At 48.0% G+C, this 18,001-nt stretch overlaps 1 protein-coding gene across 5 annotated transcripts in view; it reads left to right on the forward strand.

Annotated features, from left to right (window-relative positions):
• FAM169B (family with sequence similarity 169 member B) overlaps positions 1 to 14,537 on the forward strand; it is an 88,078-nt gene extending 73,541 nt beyond the window's left edge. For 2 of the 5 annotated variants that reach the window (XM_027571524.2, XM_027571525.2), the window contains exons 6-9: positions 1,919 to 2,101; positions 5,627 to 5,758; positions 10,342 to 10,430; positions 11,748 to 14,536. In XM_027571524.2, the coding sequence (XP_027427325.1) occupies positions 1,919 to 2,101; positions 5,627 to 5,758; positions 10,342 to 10,430; positions 11,748 to 11,933 (590 nt within the window). In that variant the 3' untranslated portion in view covers positions 11,934 to 14,536. Of the gene's footprint in view, positions 1 to 1,918; positions 2,102 to 5,626; positions 5,759 to 10,341; positions 10,431 to 11,747 lie in introns of all 5 variants that reach the window. The other 3 variants (XM_027571527.2, XM_027571528.2, XM_027571526.2) reach the window with 2 other exon arrangements.
• Positions 14,538 to 18,001: the final 3,464 nt, after the last annotated feature.

Below are 18,001 nucleotides of genomic sequence, written 5' to 3' on the forward strand. Positions count from 1 at the left end.
AAAAATGCCTGCTGGTGGGGCGCCTGTGTGGCTCAGTTGATTAAGTGTCTGACTCTTGATTTCAGCTCAGGTCATGATCTCAGGGTCATGAGATCGAGCCCCGTGTTGGGCTTTGTGCTGGGTGTGGAGCCTGCTTAAGATTCCTTCTCTCCCTCTCCCTCTGCCCTTTTCCCTCCCTCCCCACCCCCTGCCCTCCCTCTCACTCTCTCTTAAAAAAAGAAAATGACTGCTAGGATTTTGATAGGCATTGAACTTACAGACCAGTTTGGGAAGAATTGCCGTCTTAAAAGTATTGAGTCATCCAATCCATGAACATGGAATGTCTCCATTTATTTAGATTTTCTTTAATTGCCCTCGACAATGTTTGGTAGTTTTTCAGTATTCAAGATTTGAGCTTCTTTTGTTTAAATATATTCCCAAATACTGACTCTTTTTTAAGGCAATCATGAATGGAATTGTATTTTTATTTAACATTAAACCTTTTCAGCTTTGGAGGACTTTATCATTTGGGGAATGTTGTTCTCATTGTCTATAGAAGTTGGAAGTTATAGAATTCCAACCCAAGTTTGTACTCTCATTTCAAGAACACTGAGGGTGAAATTCGAATACTCTACAATTACCTTCTCAAGTGAATTAGGTGGTATTGATCACTGGCCACAGATTATTTATTTATTCATTCATTTTTCCACAAAACCAACCATTCAGCTCACCATCCTTTTTGTTGACAGTTTCCATGGGGTTTTAGCCCATCTGGTAGGCGGCTTTGCTTTTTCGTGGCTCGATGTTTGCTGGGACCACAAGGGTACCCAGGCCATGTTTCTTTCATGGTGACAGGCTAGTCCAGATTTGTTCTTGGGGTGAGTGGCAGGGATATGAGAGAGAACAGATGGGCACTGGACCCTATGTGGCCAGACCCCATCTCTTGATGTCAGGTGCTTCAGAACCACATGTAAAGGGATGTGGATATAGGAAGAGTAATAACTGTGGCCATTTTTGCAGTTATTACGGTAGCATGTGTCTCTGCAACTCAGTCTGGCCAATTAGAATTGGAGTCAGTTTTTTGCTTGGGAAATTACCCACCTTCTGAAACTTGGTGGGGATGAATACCTCTTTTTCCAATAGGAGCTGAATATGCTACATACTTCTTTTCCTGGACTCTAGTGCATCTAGGGCACAGGCACCTGTGCAGTTTGGAAGTGAGAAAGATGATGTAGTAGGTTCCGTGTAGCACCGATTTTCTGGTTAGGGTGACAACAGAGGCAATGGGCTGTGACGCTAAGCTCCCATTGCAGAAACAGCAACTGTGCTGGTATTAGTGCTGGTTGCAGTGAAGTTCAGTTCAGGGTGGAAAAGTGGGAAGGGTGCCAACTGTCACCTCTCCTGCTCTGCTATAGCAAGGTCATTGATATTGTAGGGGAAACAAGACTTAGTCTATTCTTTAGTAAATGTACTTTGCCTTAATAGGACATGATGACCCCTTGTTAGAGTTACCAAAACAAGTCCATGCCCTAGAGATGTATTGGGTGGATCTCCCAGCCCGTACTCCCTGGGATTCATGGAGAACTTTGATGTCGCCCAGATGCTCCTCGTTGGCTTCAAGTGTCTCTGTGAACTGTGCGCGGTGAGGGCAGCATCTGAGGGTCTTGGGTGCATGAATGGTCCATTCACATGGGTTTGCTTTTCATTTCAGGGCAATAGTCTGGTGGCTGTCCTCCCGGTGATCAATCACATGTGGGCTGATCACCCAGCTGGAGAACTGGTGGTTTGGGAGGATCTGCTGTCTTGTCAGGTTGTTTAGTTAGTGATGTGAGCCCTTCTTCCAGGTGGTACCAATGACCTGGCTTTGCGGGTGTTCTGCAGGGTCTTGGCGGCTTGGTGCAAGTCTGGGGCCAGTGCATGTCACTTCCTTTCCCTGCAGGCAGCCTGTGTGGTGATGGCACAGGTGCGTGCTACCTGCTGCCTGTCTTCGACACCGTGTTTGTCAGGAGGATGTACCGTCGCCAAGGCCTGGGCATGGCCATGCTGCAGGACTTCTGTGAGACATTCCAAGAGGATGAGGCCCTGGGCGTCAGTTGGCCAATTTCTCCTGCCATGTACCAAGGTAAACCCACCTTGTATCAGGAGGAAGAGTTGGGGTAATGGTGATGGATAACACATGTGTGTTCTAGGTGACTGTGGGTAGGGAGGTTCCTTGGCACTCTCGGCGTGTGGGTCTTCTCTTCCTCCTGAGAAATCTCCCATTGCTTCCGCACAGATGAGGCTTTATGCTGTATCACAGGCAGCGAGCCCTTCCCAGCCTGAGAAATAATTGGATTTAGAGATAATAAAAAAGAAGTCACATGACCTCAGAGAGAAGCAGAATCCAGAGAAGTGCGTCTGTGCTGCCGATTGCTGCTGGGCGCTCAGAGGGCCTTTGCTCCTTCACTTGAAGCTTAGAGCCCATGACTTTGTCCTTTCCACTAGAAGCTGCAGGGGATCCCTAGGAGCTTCAGCTGGGAGGGCAGCTGGAGTGCAAAGGCAAGCTCTGACGGCACTGAGCCCCCAAGCACCTCTGTAGCTCCTATTGCAGAAGACAGTCCTCTCTTCCATTCTTGACCCACTGAGTCCCTGTATTGGTCAGGGTTCTCCAGAGAACAGAACCAATAGGATGTAGATATATAGAGAGAAGAGATTTAATATGAGGAACTGACTCACACGGTGTGGAGACCGAGACTCGCAGGATCTGCTGTTGTTAGCAAGCTGGAGACTCAGGAGAGCCGATGGTGTCCTAACAGTCCAAATGCCCACAGGCGCCAGACCCAAGAAGCCAACAAAAAGTTTTTGGTTCAAATCCAAAGGCAGTAAAAGATCGATGTCCCAGCTCAACAGGCAGGAGGAGTTCCCTCTTACTTGTGGGAGGGTCAGCTTTTTTGTTCCATAATCAGGCCTTCAACTGATTGGATGAGGCCCACCCACATGCAGGAAGGCAATGTGGTTTACACAGTCTGCTGATTCAAATGCTGATCTCATCCAAAACACCTTCACAGACACAGCCAGAATAATGTTAGATCAAATATCTGGGTACCCTTGGTTCAGTCAAGTTGGCACTTAAAGTGAACTATCATAGTCCCTTTCCATATTCTGGAAGAGGAATCTTTATATATATTTGTCAGAGGAAATGAAAAAAGCTCTGATATTAAACATCACATTCCAAGTCAGCAAGGAGGGCAGATTTTGGTGGGTATTGCCCCAGGGTCCCTTTGCGGCCCCCCCCCCCCACGAAGCCCACCCACCCCACATTGGGTTCTGTTTCACTTGTGATACAGATGTTTTCGGACGCTTAGTATTGAGTTTCCAGTGCCATTATCATATGGGGAGAACAGATAAGAGAGAGAAGGTAGGAAAGTAAGGAAATTTCTGTTGCTTTGCAGTCCTAAGAAAAGCAGGTGAAACATATTTTCAAGTCGGTTTAGTCATTTCTTTGTATTTCCAAAGTCTTGTTCTATAATTAAACTCTGAAGATCCTTGAATTTCTGCAAAGAGCATTCCAGGCTTACTGCACTGTGTTGTTCACTTTGAGGTGTTGGGAAGTTCCAGAATCTAGGCAGCTGGTTCTCTGTCCACATACCTGTCCTGTTCCTCTCATTTTTTTTTTAAGATTTTATTTACTTATTAGAGAGAGAGAGAGAGAGAGAGAAAACACAAGCAGGGGGAGGGGCAGAAGGAGAGGGAAAAACAGACTCCCTGCTGAGCAGGGAGTCAGATGTGGGGCTCAATCCCAGAACCCTGGGATCATGACCTGAGCTGAAGGCAGATGCTTACCTGACGGAGCCACCCAGGTGCCCCCCCCCCTTATTTTTGCTTCGGCTCTGAGACCTTTGTTTGAGTGCATTGGCCTCCCAGGGCAGCCACCTCAGGTTTCCCAGGGGAAGAGCAGCCTCCAAGGGTGGGGGGCTGCCCCGGGGCCAGCACTGCTGAGACCCTTGCAGTGTTCTGTGGGTCCTTATTCTCCCTTCTCTGTCTCTGCCCTGCAGAGAAAGAAGATATGAAGGTGCTGATTCTGAAGCATGCTACTTGTCTTAGGGGTTTCAGCTGCCTAGCCGAGGATGCTGGGCCCTCAGGCTTTTACATCACCCCTGGCTGTATCTGGGCATGTAGGTGAACAGGTAGAATGTGGAGAAAGAAGCTTCTGGAGGCTCAAGATTGGGTCCAGGTGCACTGACTGCATCCTTCACTGACTGGCTTTTATTGAGTACCTTTGAATGGACAACAGGGACTCGTGTCCACAGCCCCATTCCTTAGAGCCCCCTTGCAGCTGTGACTGTCTCCATGGCATCAGGAGTCTGTGGGCCCAAGAGGATATTCCTACCTGGGTCCAGGCCACTCCTTCTAAGCCACCTCAAGGTACTAGGACCCCAGGATTCCTGCCAGTAGTGCTGAGGGCTGGAGTGGACTCCATCCCTGGATCTGTGCATCTAAGGGTGGACCATGCCACCAGTTTGCATGTCTTTAGACCCCAGGGACAGCCACTGGTGGGACGCGGATGGAGTGTGGGCATGGTGTCCACATTTGTATGTACAGGCCCCTTGTGGTGTATGTGTGTGGGGCTGGGGTAGGAGGAGAAGCAGGTGGGCAGCCTGCTGGGGGCCGGCTCTCTTGGTATTGCCACATTCTGGTGCAAAACTCCAAGGAGTCCAAGAAATTCTAAATTTGAAACTGGCTTTCCCTGTTGTTATGAAGTTATATTTGTCAAGATAGGAGAGCAGAACATTCTATCTAGCACTCTGCTAGCTTGGCTTACACTTTCTGAATACTTAGTGTCATGCTCTGGAGGTTTCCATCTGTGCTGTTGTTACCCTGCGCCGGGAAATATTAGGAGAGGGCCTGATGGTGTCCCCATGGGCACCTGCAGGACCAGGAGCAGCTTCCCATTTGGCTGGATTTGGGGCACTGCCGCGTGAAAAATGCTCACCCTGTGAACGTGGACATAGAAGTCTATAAGCCTTGAGATGACTCTGAAATCAAGGCATCTGCAGAGGATGTGCTGGAAGGTTCTGTGGGAGAGAGCTGGGGAGGCTCAGGGGGAGGAAGGACAGTGCCTGAGGAGAGGACAGTGTGGGGTGATGTTATGAGCTCAGCTGGGTCCCCCCGAGTCTTATGTTGAAGCTTCAGTCCCCCACGTGACTGTAATTGGAGGTGGGGCCATTAAAGAGGTGATTAAGTGAGGTCATATGAGTGGGGCCCTGATCCAGTAGACTGGTAAGAAGAAGTTCTTATTTGTAAGAGGGGCCGGGACACAGAGGTATAGAGGGAAGACCCCCGTGAAGATACAGCGACAAGGCGGTCCTCAGGGACCCTCTGCCTACATCCGGATGTGGGACTCCCTTCCCCTACTGTGAGACAGCGAGTCTGTTGTTGAAGCCCCCCAGTGTGTGGCGTTTTGTTATGGCGACCCCAAGCTAAGATGGGGGTGGGTGTAAGTGGTAGCACCAAGTGGCAGGTGAGAGGGTGAAACGGCGGTTTGTACAGAGCAGGATCAGAGCTGTGAGCCAGGGGGGGTGGGCGGGGCCGCGACAGAAACGGAAGTGCCCGCCCTTGAGAGGCAGAAGGAGGCGGGCCTTCCTGGCTCACACGTGCGCATCCTCAGTCTGCAGGAAGTTCCTGTTGGCCCATCCGGAGGAGCGGGGGCGCCTGTGGGAGGTGGAGCCCCCAGGAGCCTGGGGCCAGAGAGGCAGCATCTGGCTGAAGGTTCAACTGCAGCAGTCAAGACCTCCAGACTGTGAGTCACAGTGAGCGCTGTGCCCTTTGAAGCCCAGGTTAATGCGTACGGATGGAGTCAGGTCGGGACAGGTGTTCTGTTTACTGTTGCAAGAACCGAGTGGGGAGGGAGACCAGAGTGGGGGCTTCTTGTCCTTGGCCCACCGTCCTTTCCTGAACGAACCACACCTTCTAAACCTTGCGCTAGATCTCCCCGTTTAGCTAAATCGGAAGCTCCCTGGGATGGAGGGGCACTTCGTTTATAACTAGAAGGGATCTCTGAAACCTAGATGAATGTGTGCACCTGGTTAACAATTGGAAGGCCGCACAAAGGTTTACTCTGAAGAGCCAGCCTTCCATGCCCCCTCCCGCCCCCCTTGTGGGAGATGACACGCAGACGTAAGTGGTAGCGTTACATAGACAGCATTCTGCAAAGGAGTACCTTGTCCTTCCTGTCCTTTTTACTGGCAGCATAGTATGCTGCTGGGCAGAGATGTTGCTTATTTGGGCAGCCCCAGTTACAGACAGACACTGTCCTCAGTTTGGGGTGTTAGAGCGCCTCGGTGAGTTTGCGGGCGGGATGTTTGATGGAGGGTGTTTTCAAGCAATGAGAACAGGTGGAGGGTCCCAGAGGGAGGCAGCGGGTGGGAAGACCAGACATACTGGTGTCTGGTTCTCCAAGTTGCTTTTTAACAGTGTGTCTTCCACCTCTCCCACGTTGAGCATGGATTGCACACTGCTGGTGGTTCTTAGCTCAGTGCTCAAGGTGAGGGTCCCTGGGGGCAGGGCTGGATCCGTGCAGAGCCCTTCAGGCTGCAGGTGCAGTGTATGGGGGTGGGAGGTGCAGGAGGTTCTAACAGTTTAAGTTCACTGGCCAAAGTGAAAGCCCTGGCTTTTCTTCCCTCCTGGGAAAGAAAGCTCCTGTCAGCATCAAATGCCACATCCCAGGCTGCAGGTAGCTCATTAGGGGGCAGTGGGTAACTGATTTACCTTAGGTCATGACAGGGAAGAGTGCCTTGGAGTTTACTGATGATAACAGTGATAGGTTTTGTTTTTATGGTGCTTTTCAGCTAGAAGGCTTAATGGATCTTCACAGATATTAATGGGGTGACCAGGCACCTGGGAAGGAGGCCGTGGCAGGGCTGTGACTACGATCCTAATGAGGCGGTTAAGTGACTTGCCCTGTGGCATCCACAGTTAGAAATGAAGGGGGAGCTGGCCTGGGTCCCTATGCACTAAGCTGAACAGCACTTCACAAACGAGCCTGCAGCTCCCACGTGGACGAGGCCTTTGTGTCTTGGATGTTGCACTTCCTTGGCTGGGAATGAAAAAAAAAAGTTTGCGTATCAGAATGTGGAAATAATGTGGAAATTGCACAGGCCAGAGGGGGTAAAGAAGGGGAGGAGGTTTTCTCATAATTGGGGAGATTGCTTTCCTCCGAAGAGAATTCCTCTGGGGGTTATTTCAAGAGCTGAGAGTTGGTGTGGTCTGGTCACAGGAAACTGAGCTGGAAGTCAGATGCCAGACCTGTCACTTCAGCTCACTCTGTGAGATTTGCCAACTCTCTCTTTAAAACAGCAAATGAGGGAACTTTGACAGAGAATGTTCCAGAAGCATGCTTGGAGTCCTTTGAAGGAAGAAGGGTCATCATTATAATTAGGATAAAATTAGATTACTAAAACTATGTAATTAAAAAAAATCTAAATTATGATCTTTTCACTCCCTGTATAAATCATGGCTAGTTCCCAGTTTTCACCCACAACTTCTGTCTCCCCCAGGGCCAGCAGTCAGGATTTTAATTCACTCAGGAAGGTTTTCAGCCAGCCAGCTTCATCTTGTAACAATTTTGTCAGCACTGACATTTCAGGTTTTTTCCGGGTTGGTGAGTGGGGGCTGCAAATGCAATCACAGATTAGCCCAGATGCTCTGCAGTTTCTCAGTTTCAGTCTGTCTGCCTTCTTGGAAATCTGCAAGTGTTAGCCCATTAGGTTTTCCCACAGGTCACCAAACAGTGCAGGTTCTGGAATCTTCCCTTGCCTTGGAAATCTCACACAGCCGTTTAATTTAATTTTAGTTTTTAATCAGTTATTCTTAGAGTTGCTTTCTTGAATTGTTCTGTTTTTCAAGTTCTATCTTTTGTTCCTTTATTTCTGACTGTTATTTTGGAGGTTTCCTACAATTTCATGTGCTGTAGAAATAGAACTGTAAGCAAGAAGCCCAGTGGAGCCAATTGCTTTTTACGTTCTAAGTAAGGCATGGACATTTTACATTGTTCCAAAGGGAAATTAGCTTGTGCTCCTTTCAAATGTTTCAAAATCTGTTTTTGAAGCTGCGGCCTTTATGGACTAGGTCTTTTAAAGTTTCCATGCATCTTGCCTATTGATAACATCTGTGGCTTTTAATGGCCCTGAAAATATTTACAGGCTTTTCAGAACTTTTGAGAGAAGGAGTTTGTGGGAAATTTTTTTCTTCCTACACTCAGTTACATATGAAGCCTTTGAAACTTGACCAATAGGATCATAATATTATCTGGTGTGACTTCTCAGCTTGCACATGCCTTAAGTTTCTTTACTGGAGGAGATGAAATTGAATGCTCCAACAGTCGAAAGGTTCCTTTACAAAAATGTGGCTGGAGGCAGGAAGTAATTGCACACAGCTTTAAAAATTAATTTTTTCATTCGTTAGGTTATAGTTTTGCCTTCTTTCCAGGTGAATTTTTAATAGTTTCAATCATCGTCCATAGGGAAAATAATTTTATTCTATTTACATTTAATTTTTAATGCTAGAGTGTACATGGAAAGATGTGAAATATTTGACCTGGGGAGGTGGGGTCATTTTTCTAAAAGTCCGAATCCTAGCAAACTGCAACTCTAACTTTGTCTCAGCTTGTTCTGGTGAATTGGACATTATATAGTGCAGTAGTAATAACAATTTTATGGTGGTGAGCTATGGTGGGAAGTGTTGAGAGCAGAACCACTTTCCTGGATGGGATTTTGCTAATGCTGCTCTTTGAAAGGTTGTATGGCTCCCTCTAGTGGCCATTTTCATCTATTGCGTCCTGTATGGTAACTCCTGGATGGTAACTTACTTTGACCTACCTGTTTGGTGGCTTCTCAGATTCTTATCCTAAATCTTCCAGATTAGAGCATTCATTTTAAAAGGTTATTGGACCTTTATTGGCTAGGAATAAAATACAAGTAAAAATTTGGTAGTTTCTAGCATGTTTTAGTCCATACCACATAAAAACATAGTTTCACACATCAGTTAGGGTAGAAAATAATGGATTGTCTACTTCATTCTCTCATTCATTCACTCATTCATTCATTTATTCATTCATTCATGTATTTTCTCATTCATTCAATAAATTACTGTGATGGAGGATCTGCCAATGCCAGACCACTGGCAGAGGTGATAAGGATACAGTGGTTAATAAAGCTGACTGAGTCTCTGAACTCATTTATGAGCTTACATTTTTGCAAAGAGAACTACGTGGGCAACCATTACTGCATAATATAGAAACTCCAAGAGAGTACTAAAGTATGCTGGTATTTTTAAATACTTACGATTCAATTTTGCCAAACCAAAGTTGGCTAATTCATAAAGTTTGTAAATAAACTTTATAATTTATGTATATAGGTAACAACTAAATAATATTTGAAAAGTTTGTTTCTTTTTTTTTTTTTTAAAGTAGGTTCCTTGGGGCGCCTGGGTGGCTCAGTCGTTAAGTGTCTGCCTTCGGCGACCCTGGGATCGAAGCGTCTGCCTTAGGCTCAGGTCATGATCCCAGGGTCCTGGGATTGAGCCCCGCATTGGGCTCCCTGCTCAGCGGGAAGCCTGCTTCTCCCTCTCTCACTGACCTTGCTTGTGTTCCTTCTCTCGTTGTGTCTCTGTCAAATAAATAAAATCTTAAAAAAAAAAAATAAAGTAGGTCCCACGCCCAGCGTGGAGCCCAGTGCAGGGCTTGAACTCACGACCCTGAGATCAAGTCCTGAGCTGAGATCAAAAGTTGGATTCCTAACTGACTGAGCCACCCACGTGCCCTGAAAAATGTGTTTCATTAGAATTTTCAGCTCAAATGGGAAACTGAATATTTTTTTCCGAAAGGATCCGAATGCCCTCTCAACACACACATACCTCCACATAGAGATTATGGGGTGTAGGAATCCCACACAGTGGGGTAAGAAAGTCATCCCTTTCCAAGTTGGGACTGATTTGGTAAAAGGGGATGGGGGGCTAAATTAGAAAGTGTGATTACGGGCTCTCTTATGAGTAAAAATTCCAGTGAGCAAAGAGGAGAAGGGCCTAGGAATAAATGGCCCTGGAAACTGACTCCATTTAATGTCTGACTAATTGGAAGAAAAGATCATATTCCAGCTCAGAAATGTTTGAGTAGAACCATCACTTCCCGTCTCCCCAAACCTGACAGGTTTCCCTGTCCTCTGGAGAGTACCATAGCAGGTGTCATAGTGTAAGTCAGGAGGATGGAATTGGGTCGTGGTGATCAGTGCTTTTGGAGAGGTCCCCAACGTATTAATCTTTTGATTGTCCATTCCCCCCGGAGCAACCCCCATTTGTTTATCCTGCTCTCTTGCTTGGGGAGGGCAGCTCACCCAGGAAATGCCAAGGAGAATGTGAGCAGTCAAGGGCGGACGTCTCCAGATGATGGACCCAGACAGTCTGAAGAAGGCAAGAAGGTAGGTGGTGAATATGTCATTCTAGGAATGGGTCTTGTTTACTTAGCAATCATGTTATGCTTGTTTAGGGGAGCTCTAAACCTGCAAGCCATCTTCCTAATCACCTTGGCTTTGGGCTTCTCCGTGGCCGTGGGTCGTTGGTTCATACTCCGAGTCTCCGTCCTGTGGTATGAGGAGAGGCCTTTGTAATTAGACTTTTCTGAGGACCTACTTACTCTTGGTCCTTTTCTCTAAACTTGACGAGCTCTAATGAAGCCAGAACTAGACAGAGCACGTGGGAATCAGCCGTAGCCTTGCACTGTTAAGGAAATATTGAAAAATCTGAATTTCACATTCTGCCGTGGACCGGCGTCTTTCAGGCAGAGCAGATGTGCGGGCAGGTTTCTTTCCTTCCTCCTCCGCCCCTCGAGCCCCGATGCTGGGACATGGAATCCGGCCTTAGGCTGTCGTAGAACCCAAGGTGATGGGAGAAGAGAGCTAGGGACGAGGATGGCTGCTGAGTATTTCTCCGTAGCCCATTGTCTCTTCAGTGTTTTGTAAGACTTTGAAGCGATGTGATTCCATTAAGTGTTTTCCTGAAGCCAGGAAAGACCCTAGCCCGTGCCAGGTAATTCTGATAACATCCATTTTCTGCCACGGAGGGGTCTTTGCTCTTGAAGTCCTAAAAAGTTGTTAATGATTTTAAACTCTAGAACTTAGAATTGCAACTTGTGAGCAATACTGCTTATTTTGGAAAGGAGATGGTACGGGGATGGAAGACTCAACGTCGAAGGCATAAGATATCCCAGAAAGTGCTGGATTGTTTTAGAAAGGCTGGCAGAGGAGGGCTTTCCTTTTCCTTGGTTTACAGTGGAAAAAGGGGCTCATTGATGGCCTCCGAGGCCGCTGAACTGAAGAGTATTGTGCTTCGCCTCTTTGCTGATCCCCGACTTTGCTCTTAAGCCTTGAAAGCCGTTAGAGGAAGCAGGAGGTTCAGTGTGACGTCACGCCCGCGGGCAGGTGTCTGGGGAGGTCCACATACTCAGACGTAAGAGCGCCACCTTTTAAAGTAGTGCTTCTTTGCTTTACTCTTTCTCTGATCTCCGTGGGCTGGGCTCTTCAGTTCCTGTCAGGACGTACGTTCCCACCAGTAAATAGGTCCTCAGAGCATCTTATGAACAAAACACGGGGTCCTCGTGGCTGGCCGGGGTGTTGGAGCCCGGCTCATCCGGCCTGAATCTGAGCGTGCAGTGTGTGCAAGGGCCCGGCCCGGCCACGACACCGGCAGGCCCCTAACGGCAGGCACTGGAAAGCTTTGTTGATTCTTTTCTGATTCAGGAGAGGACCCGCGGAGAACGGGAAGAGACAAAGAGTGGTCAGGACTGTGGAGTGAAAGAAGCAGCAGCGGGGCGGCTTGGACGAGTCTGCGCGGCCAGGCCGGAGGGGAAGGAGACCAAGAGGACTGCGGTGGATGCGGGGCTGGTCTGGGGGTCCCAGCAGAAGCACCCGCGGCCCAGCTCCTGACTCTCAGAGGCAGACCCGAGTCGAGAGGCCTGCCTGGGCCCCAGGGGACAGGGGCGTGAGAGCTGCTTCTGTCACTGCCTGCTCGCGTGCCCGGGAGCTGGCCTCTGCCCCTGCTGTGTGCTGTCCTTTGAGGAGAAAGGGACAGCACAGACCCCACCCACCTCAGGCTTGGTTTGTGGGCTCAGGTGATAGAAAGCCTAAGAAAGTGCTTCATTCCTCCAGCACGGAGAGCCACGCAGGCTGCTATTTTCCTGAGCTCAGATCCCAGAGGCGTGTTTGTTAAACCTAATATGGTTTCTGTTACTCGGGATGAATTCATAAAGACTGTATGGGAACCACTCGAATATGCCTCTTTTTGAGTGCAAGGAAACTCCGAGAAGGGCCACACCCATTCTGGTCTGCGCTGCAGAGCTCTGTCTCAGGTTTGCCCCCACCGGGCCAGATGTCACCGTGAGACCACAGGCACCGGAAAGGTTTCTAGGGGAGACACGGTTCTTTTCCAGAGAAGCTTCTGCGATGAGGGCGGTGGCCCGGACTGCCTGAGGCACACCGTTGGTTGGCGCCTCGCCCACGTCTGGCCCAGTGCGCTCCAGGCGGGCATCAGGATCTTAGGCGTCACTTCATTCAGAGGGGAAGCCACCGGTGGGGGCCTTGTGCTGCTGGCCCTTCCAGCCTACGGCGCCGTGAGGGAAAAGGCTTGTACTGGTCAAGGCGATTGTGATGCTCCTGGCCTCCTCAGCCACTGTCACCCCCTGCTCGGGGCATGTGCTTGGGGATTCGGAGCTGAGTCGAGGACCCTGCCTGTAAGACCCCGGTGAGGACAGATGAGGCAGGCCTTCCACAGGGTAAGGCGCAGTGCAGGCTGCTTCCTGAGGCCCCAGCGCCCCCGGAAGCTGCTGTAGGCCTTTCTCTGCAGCTGGCCAGGCCTCACTGATGGTTAGTTGGGTTCTTAACCTTCGAACCGGCAGGGGCTGGCTCGGTCGTCTTGGGGCAGGCAGCCCCGTCCCAGCCCCTACTTGTGGGTGAATGCACATCGGATCTTATCACTGGGCACACCCCTCTGAGGCTTTATCACTGTCTTTGGAGCACCTGGGGCCCTGATGACTCAGCCTTGAGCAGAGTCGACCTTGCCTTCTGTACCCCGGCTGCCTGGGCTTTCCCGTCCTCAGACAACTCCTGTGCTCTTGCTTCGGGGTCGGCACTCGTGCACTTGCTGTGCCCTGGGCATGTGCCTTTTCCTCCCTCCCTCCCTGCCTCTGTCCTTCTGTCTGTCTTTCTCTCCCTCTCACCTCATCTGTGCGTGCGTGTGCGTGCACGCACACACACACACACTTGTCAGTCAGGCTGACTCCTGCTCACCTCTAGTCTCAGCTTTGATGTGCCTTCCTGACCACCTGTTCCCCCCCTTCCCATATGGCCTCAAAGCACTGGGCACTCGGCTGTGACTCCCAGGAGCCACCAGCAGGGTCAGCCCTGGGCCTGCTCAGTTGCCCCTTGTGTCCTCAGTAACTGTGGGGAATGAATGGTCTAGCCACAGAGGAACAGAAGGAAGTTGTCACAGATCACCTTGGGGGGGAGGTGACACCTTCTGTTCCTCTGTGGCTAGACCCTGGAGATGGATAGAAGAACAGGTTCAGCTCTTTAGGGGTATAGTAAAGCTCATCCTGGAGCCTCGGGATAGGGAGGAGACCACCAGCACCATATGCTGGCAAGATACTGCTATTTCCCTGAGTGGTCAGAGGGCACATCTGATGGGACCTCTGTTACTTACTCACTCATCCATCTATCTGTCCACCCACCTATCCACCCAGCTGTCAGTCCATCCATCCATCTACCCACTTATCTCTCCATCAGTCCACATTTGTCCATTCGTCTGCCCATCCATTTATTTGATGGACTCAACTGTCCATCTGTCCACATCTGTCCGTCCACCCATCTGATCATCTGTTTGTCCTTCCATTCATTTATCCATCTACCCACCCGTCTGTCCATCTGTCCTTCTGACATCATCCATCGATCCAGTTGTCCCATCTCTCTGCCCACCTACCTGTCAGTCCATCCATGTGCCCACATCTGCCCCTTTGTTTATCTCTCCATCCATCCGTCCTGATGTACGACAAATACTCAGCATGCTTGCTCAGGTCTGAGCTCTGTGCTGGGCACTGGGGATAAGTGAAATGTGTTTACTGGACTCCAACTCTTCTCTCTGGAAGGGTCTCTTCTAGAGTGTTCCCCTGGAGTTGTCTTTCACCCATTAGAAAGAGGGAAGAGTCCCGTGGAAAGAAGTAGAGTTTAGAGCTCTGTACGGAGACCTCATGAAGTCCCCCGGTGCATGTGGGCCCCTCGTGAATGAGGCACAGTCCATAAAAGTGGGCTCTGCAACCAGGGGGTGCTCAATGTGTAATGGCAGACATGGTCTTTAATGTGTGACTTGGTGGGTGCTGTGAACTTGGCACCGTTCAGGTGAATGGCTGGTGCTTTGTGTTTACATGGAAATGAACCGACGAAAATGTCTCAGGGCTTTGATGAAGTTACTGTTCAATAAAAGCATCCTCCCAAGGGAGAAGAACTGATGTGTCGGTGTAGTTCATTTAAAGATGTAAAGACAAACCCCGCAGAGTTAGAAGGAAACACCCTGGAACTCCAAGCAACCCCCTCTCCAGCCAGTGACACAGATGAGTTGGGTCTGGGGCCATGTGCAGTGTTCCCTTCTGTGAGGCTTGTATGGGGAATGTCCATAAAGCATGTGTGTGTGCACATGTGTGTTGTGTTGTTTTTGTTAAATCAGTAATTTACAAACCATAAAGTTAATTTCATTTGAAGTATACAATTCCGTGGTTTTTAGTATATTGACAGAGTTGTGCAATCAACACCACAATCAGTACCCCAAAAAGAAACCCTGTACCTATTAGCAGTCTCTCCCTTTCCCCCCACCCTCAGCCCAAGGCAACCACAAATCTTTCTCTCTCGATAGATTTGTCTGTTCTAGACATGTACAAGTAGAATTATACTATGTGTGGTCATTTCCATCTGGCTTCTTTGCCTTGGCATAATTTCTTTTTAAGGATTTTTTAAAACAGATTTTTAATTTATGAGAGAGAGAGAGAGAGAAAGTGAAGGAGAAGCAGAGGGAGAGGGACAAGCAGACTCTGATCTCAGGACCCTGAGATCATGACATGAGCCGAAACCAAGAGTTGGACGCTTAACTGACAGAGCCACCCAGCTACCCCTGGCATGATGTTTTTAAGGTTCATTCACATTGTAGCTTGTATTAGTACTTTGTTCCTTTTTTAAAATTTAAATTCAATTAAATAACATACAGTGTATTATTAGTTTCAGAGGAGCAGTGTAGTGATTCATCAGTTGCATGTAACTCCCAGTGCTCATTCCATCACGTGCCCTCCTTAAGGCCCACCACCCAGTTACCCCAGCCCCCCATCTGTCTCCCCTCCAGCAACCCTCAGTTTGTTTCCTAGAGTTAAGAGTCTCTTGTGGTTTGTCTCCCTCTCTGATTTCATCTTATTTTATTTTTCCTTCCCTCTTTTTTCCTTTTTATAGCTGAATAATGTTCCATTGTATGGGTATACTGCATTTTGCTTACTTATCTGTTTACCAATTAATGGACTTTTATTTTTTACAAAGATTTATTTATTTTAGAGAGAGAGCGTGTGAGTGAGCTTGGGGAGAGGCAGAGGGAGAGGGAGAGAGAATCCCAAGCAGACTCCCCTCTAAGCACAGAGCCTGACATGGGGCTTGACCTCACCACCCTGAGATCATGACCTGAGCTGAAATCAAGAGTTGGATGCTTAACTGACTGAACCACCTAGGCGCCTCCAATTAATGGACTTTTAGATTGATTTCTTGGCTATTACCAGTAATGCTGCTTAGAACATTCATGCATAAGTCTTGATGTGGACATACTCAGTTCTCTTGGGTATATACCCAAAAGTGGAGTTTCTGGGTCATAAGGTAACTCTATGTTTAACTTTTTGAGGAACTGCCCAATTATTTTTTGAAGTGATTACACCATTTTACGTTCCTTCCAGCAGTGTGTGAGGGTTCCATTTTCTCCCCATCCCGGCCGGCGCTTGATGCTAGTCATCTTTTTGCTGATAGCCGCCATCCTAGTGCTTGAGAGCTGGCATCCCATTGTGGTTTTCATGTGCATTTCCCTGATGACTGATGACGTGGAGCACCTTTTCCTGTACTTGCTGGCTCCTTTTATGTCTTCTTTGGAGAAATGTCTACTCAGATCCTTTACCCATTTTTTCATTGGGTTGTCTTTATTACTGAGTTGTAACAGTTCTTTAGATATTTTAGAACCAAGTCTTTCATCACATATGTCGTTTGTAGAGAATTTTTCCTATACTGTGGGTTGTCTCTTCGCTTTCTTGATGGTGTCATTTGAGGTGCAGCATTTTGAATTTTGATGATGCAGTTTATCTACTTTTCTTTGGTTGCTTGTGCATTTGGTGTTGCAGTAATGATTGTGTCTTATAAATGCAGTCCATCTAAAGGGAGTTATTGGGGAGAAAGTTTTTTGAGTATACAATGATTATAGAAAAATCCGCAAAGGAGTCATTACTTAGAAGAAAGCCATCTCTGGATCCCAGGCTCATGTCCTGTATGAGGTGCATTGCCTTGCGTGTTGTCCCACTCCAAGCTTACCATATGACCCAGAAATTTCCTTCTGGGTACATAACCAAGAGAACCGAAGAACTGTGGCCAAAAAACATGTACACAGATGTTTAACTGAAATCAGACGCAAAGCCCATCAGTTGGTAAATGGATAAACAAAATGTAGTATATCCATACAATGGAATATTATTTAGCTACAAAAAGGAATGAAGTACTGATACATGCTACACCACGGATAAACCTTAAACACATTATGCTAAGTGGGAAAAACCAGATGCGAGGTGGGCAGAGGATGTTGGGAATCCGTGGTCTTCCAGAAGCTTGCCTCCCGGATTTGGGGTTGGGCAGTGGTGATGGACATTCACTTTTGCGTACTGGGGCCTCAAACAGATTTTCTTTTGGGGAGTAGGGTTTCAGGCTATCTTAGCATCAGATATTTTGTTCCAGGAAGTCTTTGAGAACATGCCCTTTGGCATGAGGAAGAAAGAAATCCAACTGGTTGGCTACTTGCAGAAACCTTAGGGACCCAACAGATTATGAGACGATTTCTAAAATCCCTACTTTCTGCAAGAAGCATTCTAAAAGTTTTGATTTTGATTTAGTTCTCTTTCTAGGGAGAGATGGTCAGCATCTGGAAGTTTTGAAGTTAGGTGTCTGGGTTTCCATGTCGAGAAGCCATGAAATTCCTTGGCCACCTTCCTCTTCCCCCTTCCACCTCCGCCATTTTACACAGGGCACAACATATCACCGTGGCCAAGCAAGAGAAAAGAGCTGGAAACCACAGCAACACTCACGGAGGGTCTGCAAGCCCAGCACCCAACCAAACATCCAGGGAACTGGGCTTTCTGTCATTTGCGGCATCAAATGAGACCTTTTCAGAAAGAGGACTGTCCTGTAAGAAAAATCCTACAAATGGCCCAGCAACAGAAAGGCTTCCCTGAATGTGTTCTTCAGGCTTTCTAGAAGGTCACCTCTCCAACAGTGACCCTTGACAGTGTGCAGATGAGCTGCAGAGCTTGCGAACTCTCATGGCCTTCAGTGCCTGTGACTCGTGGCACCTACTTGCTGGTGGGCAGCTCACAGAGGCTGTATGAGGTGCATACCAAGCAGATGGCTTCTTTGATCCTAGGGTGCTCGGACTCTTGGAATTTCATGGGATTAGAGGGTGTGGCCTTGGGTGCATTGTGGTGGTCTTCCTGGCTCAGTGTGAATTGCAGGAATGGGCTCGGTTGGTTATTATTCCTTCTTGGCTCTACACTTGCTTGATTTGAGGAATGTTTGCTGGATTCTCGGGTTACCAACAGAGCAGATAAAAAGCATGTCATTGAAAATATATATATATATATGTATGTATATGTGTGTGTATATATTTGTATATATATACACATACACATATAAATATGGCCAAATGTGTGCATTATATTTGTAAA

The sequence above is a fragment of the Zalophus californianus genome, chromosome 6 (genome assembly GCF_009762305.2).
Source record: "Zalophus californianus isolate mZalCal1 chromosome 6, mZalCal1.pri.v2, whole genome shotgun sequence".
NCBI lineage: Eukaryota > Metazoa > Chordata > Mammalia > Carnivora > Otariidae > Zalophus > Zalophus californianus.